Source organism: Tupaia chinensis, unplaced genomic scaffold (genome assembly GCF_000334495.1).
Source record: "Tupaia chinensis unplaced genomic scaffold, TupChi_1.0 Scaffold000489_1, whole genome shotgun sequence".
Taxonomy (NCBI): domain Eukaryota; kingdom Metazoa; phylum Chordata; class Mammalia; order Scandentia; family Tupaiidae; genus Tupaia; species Tupaia belangeri.
In genome coordinates this window covers 2,256,444-2,272,568 of record NW_006160001.1, presented here as the reverse complement: position 1 = coordinate 2,272,568, position 16,125 = coordinate 2,256,444, and the positions used below count along the sequence as shown (strand labels likewise).

The window sequence follows — 16,125 nt, the reverse complement described above, 5'->3', positions numbered from 1 at the left end:
GCATTCACCTCTTGTGGGAACCATCAGAGTGTCTTTCTAGGTCCTGCTGCTATGAAGAGGAACCCAAGGGGACATCATTGTGAAACATTATTTAGAATCAAAGCTGCCTTACAGATGCTGCCTTACAGATGTTTAGCAACACTTTGTGCTAAATCTTGTTCTAGATTATGATGGGCTATCAATGTAGAGGGGAATAAAGGGACTACCTGACCCATGTCCTTTAGAGTGCCAGCCCCTCCCCTGCTGGTGCACCAGTCACTGTCAACTAACTATTCTGTGCAACATTGTTTATGGCATTAATAGCTGCCTTCCTAGGTGCCTTTATTTGCCTACGACAGTTGACTTATGCTCTAGGTATATTACTTTATTCAGATATATGGCCTGTTGTTGAGAGCTAATGGAAATGCTTCATTAATTGCAAACTATTTTTAGCATGACTATTAAATGGTGAGAAACAGGCTGCAAACCTGAGACAGCACCACACTAGTGCAAACTTCATGAAGCATAATTTTGTGGATTTCCTTCAGTAAATAAAGAATGAGGTTCTATCCACACCCATAACATACCTTTGTATAAAAAATGCTTTTAAAAATAATTTTTCAAAGTTGTAATAAAAGTAATATAACATTCTGGAGAGCTTGTGAAACAGAAGAAAATATAGGGAAATCATCCTTAACCTCAGCCATCTAAATATAACAATTAATCTTTTTTTCTTGCTTTCAAGTTTTTTTTTTCCCCCCAAATGAATTTAGAGTTCCCTCCAGGCAAGTATCCACAGTTGACTTATTGCTCTGTTTTAAAATATTTAGGTTACTTATGGTTTCTGTATCACATGTGATGGTATGAAAAAAAAACATCTTCAGGTGTCCAGTCTTTGCTTTTGAAAACATTGTATTCATTTATTTCTCCCAAGAGAGAGCATGAGAAAGAGAGTAGAGAGACAGGTCCCCCGCAACAGTATCTTCATGCCACATCCATCCTAGACTCAGCTGGTCTGGATCATGGCGTGTATGTGTGCCAGATGTGCTCAGGGAAGTCCTGGGAAGCAAACCCAGTACCTTTTCCAAGCGGGTTCAGTGGCACCATTACATGGCCCCAGCCTTCTCTTCTTTCAGGTTCTTTTCTCGTGACTAACTGTGATCACACTTCTGGGAGTCCAAGGAAATGAACAGATTTAGAGTGGCTCTGGATATCATTGTAGTTTGCCAGATTGTCTTCCACTGCCACAGGTAATTTTTTGAGAGTAGTCCATTCATGTATTATTGTCAACATTAGTTATTCTCACTTAAATATTTTGGTGAAAACATTTCAGTTTTTTAAAATGGTGTTTCTTCGATAACTAGCAAATTTTGATATTGCCTCATATGTGTTTACTAGCTATACATCTTCTTTTGTGAATCGACTCTTCATTTTTTTAATCAATATGGATTAGGTTTATAATAAACATATATCTTGGTCTATCAGATATATGTTTATTATATATATAATTGTATATTGTTTTGAAACTTTTTGGGTAATCTTTGAAGAGTGCGATGGAAGCTTAATGATGGAGTCTTATCACTTACCTTTTTATTTATTTATTTTTAACCTTTCTTAAGCTTAGAGAGTTTCCTCTTCAAAAAATCTGATTTTTAAATTCAATTATTTTTAATAACCTAACTTTCCAATTTAATGGATTAATCTGGAATATTTTGGTATTTGGTCCAAACGTCTGACCTGGCTACTTCTTACTTATCACCACAGATGACTGCATCTCCTCCTTCATGGATAGTAAAAGCCATCTGCGTATTCCTGGCTGAGGGAATGACACACACTTCCTCCTGTGTTGCCCATGGCAGAATCCTTAAAACCATCCAAATTCTTTCCTCTCCTTCATCACCCACATCCTTTCAGCCACAGGGCTCTGGTGGGTGCATGTATGTGATTCTTTCTCCCACTCTTGCAGAAAGGGTGTATGTTGCTCTCTCTGCTTGGGATACTCTTCTTATTTCTACTTTGCCTCACTCCTACAAGTCTTGAGACAGAGCTAGGCATGCCCTAAGTGCCTTGTTCTTCCCACTTCACTGCCCCTCATGCCCAGGTGTGATGTCTTACTGACTTGTTTGTGGCCTCATATCTTTTTTTGTCACTAATGTAACCTTGTTGACTGGTTGGTACAAAATGGGAGCTTGACACATATTTGTTAGGTGTGTGAAAAAGCAAATAGTGAGTGAAAATACCTATAAAATGAGAGTCATATCTAACTGTGTCCCTTCAGGGCTTGACGTAAATACTTTCGTAGAGATTGCCAAGTAAAGGGGATAGCATGTTGTAAGTCATGCTTTTTAAGGTACCAAGATGTAATGGATATAATGTATAAACTGGCTGTTCATCATTCACTTTATCATCTTTCTAGTTGTCGTTACTGTAGTACAAAGTCTGGAAAATTAAACTATATTTACCAAACTCCCTTGGAGCCAATACTCTGGATGTAAAGTAGGTCCTACTAACTAGGTATATTCTGGAGCTATGGAAGGCAGGAATAGGGTAAAGACCACTCTCTTGCTGCTCTTTCTTCAGCCAAGCAAGTCTATCAATAAATGAGAATTCAGGGGACACCAGGTGAATTAGGTGCTGGACTCCCACATGGCTGACCATGATTTGAGTTGTGCACCCAGTGGCTTGAAAATCACACTGGATGCCTGTACACGTGTGCCTAAAATTCCTAAAGAATGGGGGAGAAGGAAGTGTGATGTGGCCATCTACCCTGGGGAGGTCATTTCTCACTTTCCTTTTATTTGTCTTTGGTGAGCACACACACTTTGTGGCAAAAACAAACAAGTAAGAATTATTCCGTACTCCATCAACAGTTTGTGGAGATCCAGAGGTAGCTGAGGCAGCAATGAAGGGAAAGGTGAGGGTAAGGCAAAGGCTTCCTCGTTCTGAATCACCACTACAGTGCATGCTCTATGATTTACAAAACAGGGTCAATGGAGACTCCTGCATTCCATTTCTCTAGCCTTTCAACCAATTTCCACAACTACTTTTTCATTTAAAATACCTAGAGTATTTTCTGTACCAAACTATTGCAGAAACACAAGGGATATGAGGACCCATTCCCCTTTTAGTGACCTAAGTAGCCTGCCTTGCTCTGCTGTATTTTTTTCTCAAAGCAAAGGGAACAAGTACTGTTCCCAGGAGGGTGAATGAGGCTGTGTTTTCTGGTTATTTTATGGTTCTCCAAAGGACTAATAAATCATTTCCACTGTCTTTCTCCACATTTTCTAGCCATGTTTTATGCTCTGTTAACAAAGATCTCTTAAATCAGTTAAAAACAAAACAAAACAAAAAACTGAGTAGTAGTGGGGGATCCAGACATAAAACTATACAAAGCATAGATGTGTAAGTGAATAATTCTGATCTTTAACATATCAAGAGTTATAAATGAGAAAAAATTAACCCATTTGAAAGATGTATAGAACACATGAATAGAGAAAGACTAGTCCAAAAATATATAAAAAAATCTTTTAAAAATTAAACTTGCAGCTTTTTAAAAGACTTTATTTCTTAGAGTAGTTTTAGAATCATAGCAAAATAATGAGAAAAGTACAGAGAGTTCTCCAATACCTCTAACACATGCAGTCTGTCCCCCATTGCCAATATTCCCCACCAGAGTGATATATTTGTTATAATTAAGCAACTTACATGGGCACATCACGATCACCAAAAGGCCATAGTTTGCATTAGGGCTCACTCTTAATGTTGTACACTCTGTAGATATGGACAAATGCATAATGACAGGTAGCCAATACAGTGTCAATTGGAGTAGTTTTGCTGTCCTAAAAATCCTGTGATCTCCACCTACTCATTTCTCCTTCACCTCTAATCCCTAGATACCATTGATCTTCTGACCATCTCCATAGTTGAATTTGTTTCTCCTGAATGTCATATAGTTGGAATCAAACAATTAGTAATATCCATTTACGTTTCCTTTGTGACTTTTTTTTGTTTTCTGGAGAGGATTTTGCTATAGGTATTTGCTATAGGTATTTGGCCATCCCCCCACGGGGGAATGGCCACACCACACTCCCTTCTCCTCCATTCTCCTCTTGGGATTTTTGGGCACGCACGCACACATGCCCAGCCTGAGTTTTAAGCCACCGGGTCCAGGACTCAAACCGTGGTTGACTATGTGGGAGTCCAGCGACATAGCCATTATGCTAACTACTGGTCCCCCCCTGTGACTTTTTATGGTATAACATTTCATTCTTTATAGAGCTGACTAATATTCCATTGTCTGGATATATCACCATTTATCTATCCAACCATCTTCTGAAGGACATCTTGGTTACTTCCAAATTTTGGCAATTATGAATAAAGCTGCTATAAATATCCATGTGTGGGTCTTTGTGTGGGCATAAGTCTTTCAGCCCCTTGGATAAGTCCCAAGTAGTGCAAATGCTGGATTGTGTGGTAAGAGTAGATTTGTTTTTTTGAGAAACCACCAGCTGTCTTCTAAAATGGCTTCGCCATTTTACATTCCCATCAGCAATGAATGTGAATTCCTGCCAGCATTCGATTTTGGCCATTCTATAGGCATGTAGAGATACCTCATTGTAGTTTTAATTTGCATTTCCCTGATGACACATGATGTGTCATGCCTTTACTTTTCAAGTCCTTACTTGCCATCTGTATCTTTTTTGGTGAGGTATCTATCATGGTCTTTTACCCATTTTTAAATTGAGTTGTTTGTTTGTTTGTCTATAAGAGAGATTTTTGCTATAGGGTACACGTACTCACTGGAGAGACAGAGAGATAGAAAGTGAGAACTTACCCCACCCCACAGGGGGAAAGGCCATGCTGCAATCCCTTCTACTCCATTCTCCTCTCATGACCTTGGGCATGCATGCACATGCACCCGGCGTGAGTTTCAAGTCACCGGGTCTGGGATTCAAACCACTGTTGAGTATGTAGGAGTCCCACAATGTAATCATTATGTCATCTTCTGGTCCCAAATTATTAATTTTTTTTTCATTGTTGTGTTTTAAGAGCTCTTTGTTGTATTAGTTTGATTGGCTGCTATAGCAAAATGTCATAAACTGGGTGACTTATAAACAACCGAAATAAAATTTTCAAAGTTCTGGAGTCTACAAAGTTCAAAATCAAGGAGCCATCATATTTGGTGTCTGATGAAGACCCACTTCTTAGTTCATAGACAGCTGTTGTCTCATAGTGTCCTCATACAGCAGAAGGAATGAGGGAGCTCTCTATGGCGTTTTTATAAAGGGCACTAATTCAATTAATCAGGACTTCACTTTTATGACCTCATCACTTTCCAAAGGTTCCATCTCCAAATGCCATCACATTGGGAATTAGGTTTCAACATATGAATTTTGAGGGGACATAAACGTTTAGTCTATAGCTTTGTAGTAAATTACAGTCTTTTATTAGCTATGTCTTTTGAAAATATTTTCCCCCAGTTTGTGACTTGTTTTTTTAGTTTCTTGACAGTATACAGAGCAGAAAATTTTAAGCGGTTATAGACCTGGTGAGACTGTGTCATTTATACTGGGTTTCTTATATACTACCATAAACTTCTAAATTAGTTAATTTTCTTTTTCTTTTCTTTCTTTCTTTCTTTTTGAGACAGATTTTTGCTATAGGGCATGTGTACTCACTGAAGAGACAGAGAGAGACAAAGAGACAGAAAGTGAGAAATCACCCCCCCTCTGGCCCCGGGACATGACCATACCACAATCCCCTCTCCTCCATTCTCCTCTCGGGATTTTGGGCATGCATGCACACATTCCTGGTGTGAGTTTCAAGTCACCAGGTCTGGAACTTGAACATGGTGCCTTAGTCACCATGCCAACTGCTGGTCCCTTAATTTTCTAGATGTAAGTTCAATTAAATTTATTAAAAGTCTTTCAAATAATCAATCTCTAAAATCAGTGGTTCTCATCTGGGAACACTCTCCCCCTAGAGGATACTTGGCAATGCCTGGAAATGTTCTCAGTTTTCATAACTGAGCTGGGGATACTAGTGGCATTTAGTACATAGAGACCAGGGATGCTGCTCAACATCCTACAATGCGACAGGATAGTTCCTAATGAAAACACTTTAGTTCCAAATGTCAACAATGCCAGGACTGACAAACTGTATTAGATACAGGAATTCTACTTTAGGAATTTATCCAAATACAATAGTTTGCAGGTACTTAAAGATTCACTCTTTAATCTTTCTGGGAGAACAATAGGTCAGTTACTAGTAAAAATTAAAATGTATGTGGCCCTTGATTTTTTTATAGATATTGATCATAGAAACACATGCACATGTACACAAAATGACACATACACAGATGCTCTTTCTTTATTTTTTAATTGCCAGAGGATATGTGCAATCACCAGAGAGAGGCAAGAGACTGAGAGAGAGAGAGGGAGGAAGAAAGCACCCTCCAGTGGGATTTGATCACTGGGCAATTTCTTCTATTCCATTTTTTCTTCTGTTGGGATTTGAAGCATGCAAGCATGTGCATCTGGGGTATTTTTCAAACCTCCAGGGCTGGGACTCAGATTGTGGTCAACCATGTGGGATCTGCCTCTCTTAACCAATAGGTTATGGGGCTGGCCCCAGATATTTTTTAAAGGCATTATTATTACTATCATTTTATAGAAATTCTTGCTATAAGGCATGTGTGTTCATCAGGGAGACAGAGACAGAAAATGAGAAATCACCCTGCAGGGGGGATGACCACACAACAATCCCATCTCCTTCATTCTGTCAGGGCTTTAAGCACTCATGCACACATGCATGGCGTGAGTTTCAAGCCCTTGAGTCTGGGACTCAAACTGCAATTGACCATTTGGGAGTACAGTGTCTTAACCACTATACCACCTGCTAGTCCCTAAGGCATTATTTTAAAGAGTGACATTTTGAAAGTAACCTAAATGTCAAACAATAGAGTAATAGTTAATGAACATGCATGCTCTGTGCAGCATAGTTTGTAACTATCCATTCTCCTACTACCCTTTTCCTATGATCCTGTCCCCACTTTATGTGCTCTCTTCACTGTAGATAGGCTGGGTAGACAAAACATTCCTATTATCCTGTCATTTCCCAGTTTGGAAGCCAGGAAAGACTCATCTTTACTCTCCTATACCTTGATTGAGTCAAGAAGAAATGACGTGACCCAAGTTTGATCGATCAGATGAGACTTTAAATCTTGAATCAAGGCAGAGTTAGAGAGATCACAGATTAAATCCTAGGATGGTGACAGTTGTAGGTGTCTATGACAGATGGGAGCTGCCCATTAGCCTCACAGTTCTTGCTAAGTGACAGCATTAAACCTCTATTATTTGGTCCACCAGAAAGACCTTGGGTTCTGTTCTTTAAAACCCGTAGGAGGCCCTAGCAGCAATCCAATACGCGCATACATTTTTTAGTTTCTAAGTATCCTAAATGATAAGTTAGATATTTATCTGCAGTAGTTTCAAAGAATGCTTAACAGGTCGCGTAGTAAGTGGAAAATCAAATTCCAGAACATTCAATCACTTAAGCAATGTTTATTGAGCTTTTACTATTTACTAATTTCTGTACTCTGAACAAGACAGCCTGGTTTCTGCTTTCATGGACCATTATTTAAAATAATAAAATATTGAAAATAAATGAGCCATCTAATGGTAGTGGAATGATAAATATTGTTTATTGTGGAACATGTATTAAATTGAATAATTTATAGCCATTAAAAATAATGATTTTTACTGACAGTAAATATGCTACATATACTATACAGTATTAAATGAAATAATTTAAAATTATTAACGTATACATATATATTTTTTTTTTTGGGGGGGAGAGGTTTTTGCTATAGAGCATGTGCACTCACCAGAATGACAGAGAGAGACAGAGAGACAGAAAGTGAGAAATCATCCCCCAGGGGGGATGGCTGTGCTGCAATCCCTTCTCGTCCATTCACCTCTTGGAATCTTGGGCACGCACGCACACGCGCCCAACATGAGTTTAAGCCACCAGGTCTGGGACTCGAACTGAGGTAGACTACATGCAAGTCCAGCGACATAGCCATTATGCCAACTGCTGGTCCCAAAATTAGTTATATATAATATATAGATACATAATCACTATATATAATAAATATAATAGCAAAAGAAAGAATTAAACATTTATATACATACACACACAGAATGAAACTTTTATTTTAAAAGTTGCATGTGACCAAAAAGAGGTATACTAAAATACTAATAGAATTTATTTCTGAATAGTAGAATATAATATATGATTTTGGGGGGGTATTTTCTAAATTTTGGCAATCTGCATATATTGTTTTATCTTTATAAAATGTGTCACTTACAATCATGAAATCATTTAATATAAGTAGTTATCAGGTCATTTAAAAACTTTAAATTCCATTTTATACTTACATTATTTTTGAAATGTTCCCTTATAAGGCTATACTAGCAATATAAGCACACGCACACACACACACACACACACAAACACACACATAAAAATTCTTCATCTTGCTTTAATACATTCCAAACCCCTAGAGTCCAGTCAGAAGTGTTTGGTCTAAGTTATTCTGAATTTTCCTTTGCTATACTCAAATCTACTAAAAGTTATAGAAGGGACTGATATGTGTAGTTGGGCAGATTTATCTAGCAATACCAGGTTGGGAGGGGATAGCAAAGTTCTGGCTGAGACAGGTGGGACAATATCTGTCTCAAATTTTGTGTAAGTATAATCAAGACCGAATGCATGAAGCTTCTAACACGATTTTTTTCCTTTGGGGACAGGCAAGGTAGGGCCTCCTCTTGACATAATGCTGGGTGCACTGAACTGTACAGCTTTCAGCATCCAGTGGAAAATGCCAAGGCATCCTGGGAGCCCCATCATTGGGTACACTGTGAGTACATGGGCATGGGGGATCTACAATGGGTGTGTTGGGGTTACCAAGTGTCCTTTCTATTCTTGCTCCTCCTATATATGGCTTCCTTATATCAGTCCTCTCATATTAAAAATTGCCCGTTCTTCTTCTGTGAAACCTAGAAAAAGAGATTCCCTTTCAAGGACACTTTAAGAACCCAAACATCACATCTACATTAATCAACTAGGATCTCTCCATGTCTTTCTCTGTTCAGTGTTTGGAAAATATAAAGAAAGTATAAATTACCTATACTCAGATTTAGAGAATAATGAAGAAACATAGGAAATAAAATAGAATCACTTTTGTCAATGAGTGAAAAATAATGTAAAATCTAAATGAAAATCAGGGAGTGGACAGGCAAAGTGCAGGAAGAAAGAGAGAATGCGTTCTTTTCATTCAGAGGCTACAAATTGGGCTGATTTCTGTTCACCAGAATATTTTCTTTGAATACTATTTATAGAAATTTGTCAACTTTTGAAAATCAAGACATTTAAGACAAATATTTGGGTTCTGAAATATCCAGGATATCAGGAATGCTGGTCACATTTGACCCACTTTCTGGTAGGGCACCAAGCCCATTGAAGCTAAACTGCCCATCTGAAATGGAAGCTAAACACCCCCTGACTTGAGGCCCACCACTCCTTACTACCTCTGTTTTTCCAAAGGACAGCAGCTATTGTTCAGTCCTTGTCCTATTGTCTTCTTAAAGTAGAAAAATGTATTTCTGACTTCATGTTGTATTAGAAGAGGGACAATGAAAGATTACCTAAGAGGGTCATGTTTTGGAGAAAAATAAGAGTGGCCAGACCCACCTCTTTATTCTACTTCACCGATTAGGTATCTTCCCCCTGGCCTCTGCAGGCTTTGGAGTCTGAGATTTCTCCAGGTATGTGTGATGCTTGTTCCCATGGAATTAGCGCATGTGAAGGCAGACAATGTAGCTCAGAATCCATTGCTTTTGGGGGGTGTGATTCAAACCTTTGATCCTAGAGAAGTGCTGTCTGTCCTCACCAGGTGTCTGCATCTTTCCAAGGTCTTCTACTCAGAGCTTGGTGCAGATAAATCCTTGCAGGAGCAGTCGCACAGTGTGCCTCTCAGCCAGGACACCCCAGCTACTGTGAGTATCTCCATCTTGGCAACCCCATGCAAAGCATGCATGTGCTTGCCATTTCAGGGATTTTTCAGGCAGGTTTCCAATTTGATGTGTGTGCTGCATGTAGGTAATAATAATAACAGATGCTTATATAATTTTTTCAGAACTCCCAAAGGTTTTCTAGGCATATTATCCCTATAATGTGCCAGCTATATCTCCAGGAAGGTGGGCATCTGATAAAAGTTCAGGAAGAAAGAGTAAGTCCTGGTGTAAATGCTTCAATCCTGGACTCAACCCTATTTTATCATATGAGAAAATAGCCACCTTACTGCTGTTTTCTCCTCCTTATTTTTTCCTTAAGGTTCGATTCTTTTTTTTTTTTTTTGGAAAGATCCTTGCACAGCTTTACAAATAAATAAGACACCAACTGCCTGGAGATACAGTGCTGAAGAAACTAGTGTAATTTAAAATGTATATTCAAGTGGTCCAAGTTGTTTGTTTTTCTTTTCAAGCCCAGCACTCTTCTTTCCACTTACCTGCTGTTGGCTTTGCATCTCTACCGTTTCGGTTTCCTGTAAAGGTCTTTCTGGGTGAATTTTTTGCCTTTGGCATCTTCTATTTTCTTGTCTTTGACTTTCCTCCTCCTTCTCCATTCAACTACTGTCGACTCAGGGCTAGAGGCTTCTGAACTTTGTGTGAGGAGTTAGCTCTAGTACCCATAGTCCTGTTATAATGTGGCTGATGGTGGATGTAATGTTCACAGCTCCTAATTTAGTAAGTGCCTGCTCAGTGCAACACATAGTTTCAAGCCTATTTGTCATCCATAGCAAGAAGCTATCCCTTATTGAGCATCTGTTACCTGCTAGGCACAATCTCTGATGTTTCATGTTTGTTTTCCCATTTTATCTTTACTACTATGACCTCATTTTACTGACGAGGATTCTGAGATTCAGAAAGATAAAGTAACTTTTTCAAACCATAATAAGTAATAGCATCAACTATAAACCCATTACGGACTGACATCTGAGCTCCTTCTTGCTAGCTTTACTAAAGTTCTTTTACTCAAAAAAAAAAAAAAAAAGAAAAGAAAAAGAAAACAAAAGATGCACATTTTTAGCTAGTTTGTATTTTGCATGATATGCTTTTAATCTCAAAATAACCTTTTGTGTATACACCCTTCAGCCCCAACCTCTGTGATTTACTCTATTCTAAAAGGGGGAGATGAGCTTGGCCCCATCCAAGAAACCACAAGTTGAGGTTCCCACAGCCCTGGAACTTTCACAAGCCTATTGACACCACTGAGGGACTGCATTGTCCCCAGCAATGTCTCCTGCCACCAACCTCTTGTCCTGCAGGGCTTGCTGTTCTGCCTGGAACACAGTCCAGAGATTTAGTGCGCAGTGAAGGTAACAGATATCTGGAAGCATGGATGATACCACTGAAATTGAGATTCTGCCCATTCCATGTAAGGTGGACTGAAAACTGGCATCTCTTTGAAGGTCACTGCAGTGTAAACCTACAACAGGGCAGGGGGGGAGGCCAGCACCCTGGGCTTCCAGACCTGCTTTGTCTACTTAACTGATGAATAAATTTGGCCAAAATCATTTAATCTGTCTACGTTTCAACTCTTCCCCATGAGAGGGATAGTATAATTACACAATTATGAGGACCAAATAAATTCACGTGTGTATAAGCCTTTGGTAAGATGTAGAAAACCATACTGATGTTGGCCATTGTTCTTGCTGATTTTATGTTAAATATGTCCCCTCAATTGTTTACACTGAAGCATTAGTATGCTATCAGATTCTAGCACTGGATTCTCTTGTCGATTTCCACAACCCTCTATAGTGGCCATTATATGCCCAGCACAAGATAATATATAGTTTCAGTTTGAGTGCTGCATTTAGTCTTGTTCAGAACATCCCATTCACTAATAAAACAATTAAGGGAAAAACATAAGGTCAGACATTCTTAATGTGTCATTAAGAGACAGGATTTGAAAAGACAGAGATTAGTGTGTGATCAAGTGGTTAAGAGGTAAAACTTGGGACTGAGAATTGAAACAGTGAACTTTCTGGAAAGACAGCCTTGGGGGTGGGAGGGCGACATTCCAACTGGAGGGAATGTCTTGAATCCAGGGAATGAGCATATGTGTGTACGTATGTGCCTTTATACATGTGTTTGGGTGGAAAAGAAAAAGAAAACAAAAGATGCACATTTTTAGCTAGTTTGTATTTTGCATGATATGCTTTTAATCTCAAAATAACCTTTTGTGTATACACCCTTCAGCCCCAACCTCTGTGATTTACTCTATTCTAAAAGGGGGAGATGAGCTTGGCCCCATCCAAGAAACCACAAGTTGAGGTTCCCACAGCCCTGGAACTTTCACAAGCCTATTGACACCACTGAGGGACTGCATTGTCCCCAGCAATGTCTCCTGCCACCAACCTCTTGTCCTGCAGGGCTTGCTGTTCTGCCTGGAACACAGTCCAGAGATTTAGTGCGCAGTGAAGGTAACAGATATCTGGAAGCATGGATGATACCACTGAAATTGAGATTCTGCCCATTCCATGTAAGGTGGACTGAAAACTGGCATCTCTTTGAAGGTCACTGCAGTGTAAACCTACAACAGGGCAGGGGGGGAGGCCAGCACCCTGGGCTTCCAGACCTGCTTTGTCTACTTAACTGATGAATAAATTTGGCCAAAATCATTTAATCTGTCTACGTTTCAACTCTTCCCCATGAGAGGGATAGTATAATTACACAATTATGAGGACCAAATAAATTCACGTGTGTATAAGCCTTTGGTAAGATGTAGAAAACCATACTGATGTTGGCCATTGTTCTTGCTGATTTTATGTTAAATATGTCCCCTCAATTGTTTACACTGAAGCATTAGTATGCTATCAGATTCTAGCACTGGATTCTCTTGTCGATTTCCACAACCCTCTATAGTGGCCATTATATGCCCAGCACAAGATAATATATAGTTTCAGTTTGAGTGCTGCATTTAGTCTTGTTCAGAACATCCCATTCACTAATAAAACAATTAAGGGAAAAACATAAGGTCAGACATTCTTAATGTGTCATTAAGAGACAGGATTTGAAAAGACAGAGATTAGTGTGTGATCAAGTGGTTAAGAGGTAAAACTTGGGACTGAGAATTGAAACAGTGAACTTTCTGGAAAGACAGCCTTGGGGGTGGGAGGGCGACATTCCAACTGGAGGGAATGTCTTGAATCCAGGGAATGAGCATATGTGTGTACGTATGTGCCTTTATACATGTGTTTGGGTGAGTAGAGTTCCAGGATGTACAGATGGAGAGAAGTAATGAGGAAGCATAAAGACAAAGAATCAGCCAGAGAGGAGAGAGCAATCTGGGTTAGCAGGATGGTTCTGGATTCAAATGACTTGGAGTCAGATTTCTGTGTTACACCAAACCAGCTGGATAATCTCACTGGGTCTCAGTTTCCTTATCACCAAAACAAGAATTCGAATACAAGCTACACCCTAGGTAGTGGTATCTGTGGTTCTCAAACTGTGTGCTGGGGTGTGCAGCAAGCTCACAGGTGCATGGCAGCATATTTAAATTTTTGGAGGAAAATAGCAGCAGCTGTGTGAACTACTAGTACAAAGTTGTTTGGATGAAACTACTTAGTAAGGAGAACTAAAAAGTATTTCTAGTGGCCTAGAGTTGCTATAAAATATTACCGACACACGAAGTATATTATGTACAGAGCAAGTCTGGGGACCTCTGAACTATGTCGTATCATCTGATAGCATAAGATGTTGTGAGTGTTAAACAAGGTCATGGATGTAGAGCCCTCAGCATCATGCCTGGCACAGAATAAGAACTAAAGGGTTGGTTACTTCATACTGCGAAGAGGCGTGTTTGCTGCCCTTGGTTCTTTGTGGCGAAAGGTACAGGTACTATATATGTTCATTTTAGCCCTGTTTCTTTTGTTTTACTCTTCATATTGCTTCTGTTTTTTTCTTCTCTCCAGGAACGACCTGACCACCAGGCAGTTTTTGTAAGTATGCTTTAGAAAAATTAAACTCCTTTCCCATCCCAAGATTCAGGGGTCTCTTTTCATCACAATGTTGATTTTCCTGCATCTCCCTCATACAAATTAAGGCCCAAAGAAGGGTACTTAGTTCTCATGTAAGCAGGGACTGCCAAGCGCACAAGGTGAATTTTTAATCATTTAGGAAGAAGCCACATTTATCCTTGTGTGCGCTGCTTCATCTCACATGGCAGAGTAAGGTGAAGGGGAACATTTTTAAATGTTGAAGTAATTTCAGCTTTGTTCTAAGACTAGGTTAAAAAAAGATGGAAAAGGAGAGAAAATATTTAAACTAATATTGTGCTATAGATAGTTTTCTTCTCTCCTTTTCTTCTTTCCTTTTCTTATTTCTTCTGACAAGTCTACATTGTCTTTCTAGTAAGATAGAACTAATCACCCAGAAACAGTTGATTTGATTTTCTGGATTGAAGGCAAGCAGGGGATGGGGTTGACAAGTTGGATTTAAATGATAAGTTGACTAAAATAACCCGGCTGATAGTGATATTCAGGTGCATTGCTTGATAATCTGCTTCGGAAGGCTTCTGATTTGGTTAGCACCTCACACCCGCTTTATTTTTTTTCCTAGAATATCCGTAGGTTTCATCCTGGAAAACAAAATAGTGAAACAAATCAAAGCAATTTAGTCATTTTCTAGAGCTAGCAATGTTGAGTTGTTAGGAAAGTCATGATGTATTTTTCTATGCAAAAAAGAAAGAAAAAGATGTTTAGACTGGTGGTCTCACATTTTTTGATCATACATACCATTGGCTTAAAAAATGTAAACATGTACCAACATATGTATATTTATGTATTTATAAATTATACATATGCTACTTTCTTACTATATTATGCATATTGTAAAAAATAACTACAGAATTTTAAAGGAGAGATAAAATGGAAACGGAAAGTCCTAGCGTTTTCCTCTGGCATCTCAGTAGATTGTCTTGCTTACCTCGGGGATGCATCACCACCCTGCTTTAGTGTCCACCAGTTGGATTGACCCAGAACAGTAATTCTCCTTGTGTCTTATCCAAGGTTAGAGAGAGAAAACTTACCAGGAATCAGAAGACTTGAAACTAGTCCTTGCTCTGTCACTAAAGAAAGAGTGACCTGGGACAATGTCACTGGGCAATATGAGTCTCTCTTTGACTATAAAATAAGAGTTGGACGAGCAATGATTTCCAACTGGGAGTACCTTTGTCACCTAGGGGACACACAAAAGTTGTGTGGGTATTTTACTGGACAGGCATCAAAGATACTAACTCTCCTGCAAAACATGGGATATAGCCACACATAGAGGATTTGTCCAGCCCCCAAAGCCAGTGCTGCCCCTGCGGCAAAACCTTGAAAGATATGCTCTAACTTCCTGTGATCACTCAGGGAATGGAAATCTCTACCATTCCTCCTTTCATTCTGCTCTGCACAACCTTCCTCAGGGCATTGGCTCATGAATGCTTAGAGAATAGCACTTTTCTCTCTCTCTGGTGCTTTTTTGCTAGTTGATTCCAACAAGCATTGGAATGCCCATTGCCACTAAAAGAGACCAACCTTGATTTGTAGGGTCAACTCTGTCATTATTAGCTACTGGTGAAGGTTATTTGAGAAGAGTCATGGCATTTTGGTGTTAAAGATTTGGTGCAGAGAGGCTAAGTGAACCTGGGTCTCCTGGTTCCTAGTCTGGTACTCTATTCACTGCACACCTCCTCTTGTCTGTACTTCTCTGGACTAGTTATAGGGCAACCTCTGGTTTTATTTCTGAAACCAAAGGCTCTGGATTTCTAGCAGTAGGAGAAAAAGGCAGTATATAAGGGAGTAAGGGTGAGGTTTGCAATCAGGGTCAGAGACGTAAGTTCAGAACCATTCAAGATGGTTTTATTACTAAAAGGTATTTAGTAATGAATAGTCCATTTTGCCCAGCCGTGATGGTGCAGGTGGCACATGCTGCTCCACGATACTGGAACCACTTGAGAAGCCTGGATTCAGATCCCAAGTTGACCTGAACACAGAGTATACTTGCATGCTCCCATGATCTTGACTGGCTGAGAGGC

General features: G+C 39.3%; 1 protein-coding gene across 1 annotated transcript in view; it reads left to right on the top strand.

Moving 5' to 3' along the window:
- EGFLAM (EGF like, fibronectin type III and laminin G domains) overlaps positions 1-16,125 on the top strand; it is a 191,857-nt gene that overhangs the window by 58,834 nt on the left and 116,898 nt on the right. The window contains exons 2-4 of the mRNA XM_006156308.2: positions 8,790-8,899; positions 9,954-10,037; positions 14,018-14,044. Of these exons, the coding sequence (XP_006156370.1) occupies positions 8,790-8,899; positions 9,954-10,037; positions 14,018-14,044 (221 nt within the window). The remainder of the gene's footprint in view (positions 1-8,789; positions 8,900-9,953; positions 10,038-14,017; positions 14,045-16,125) is intronic.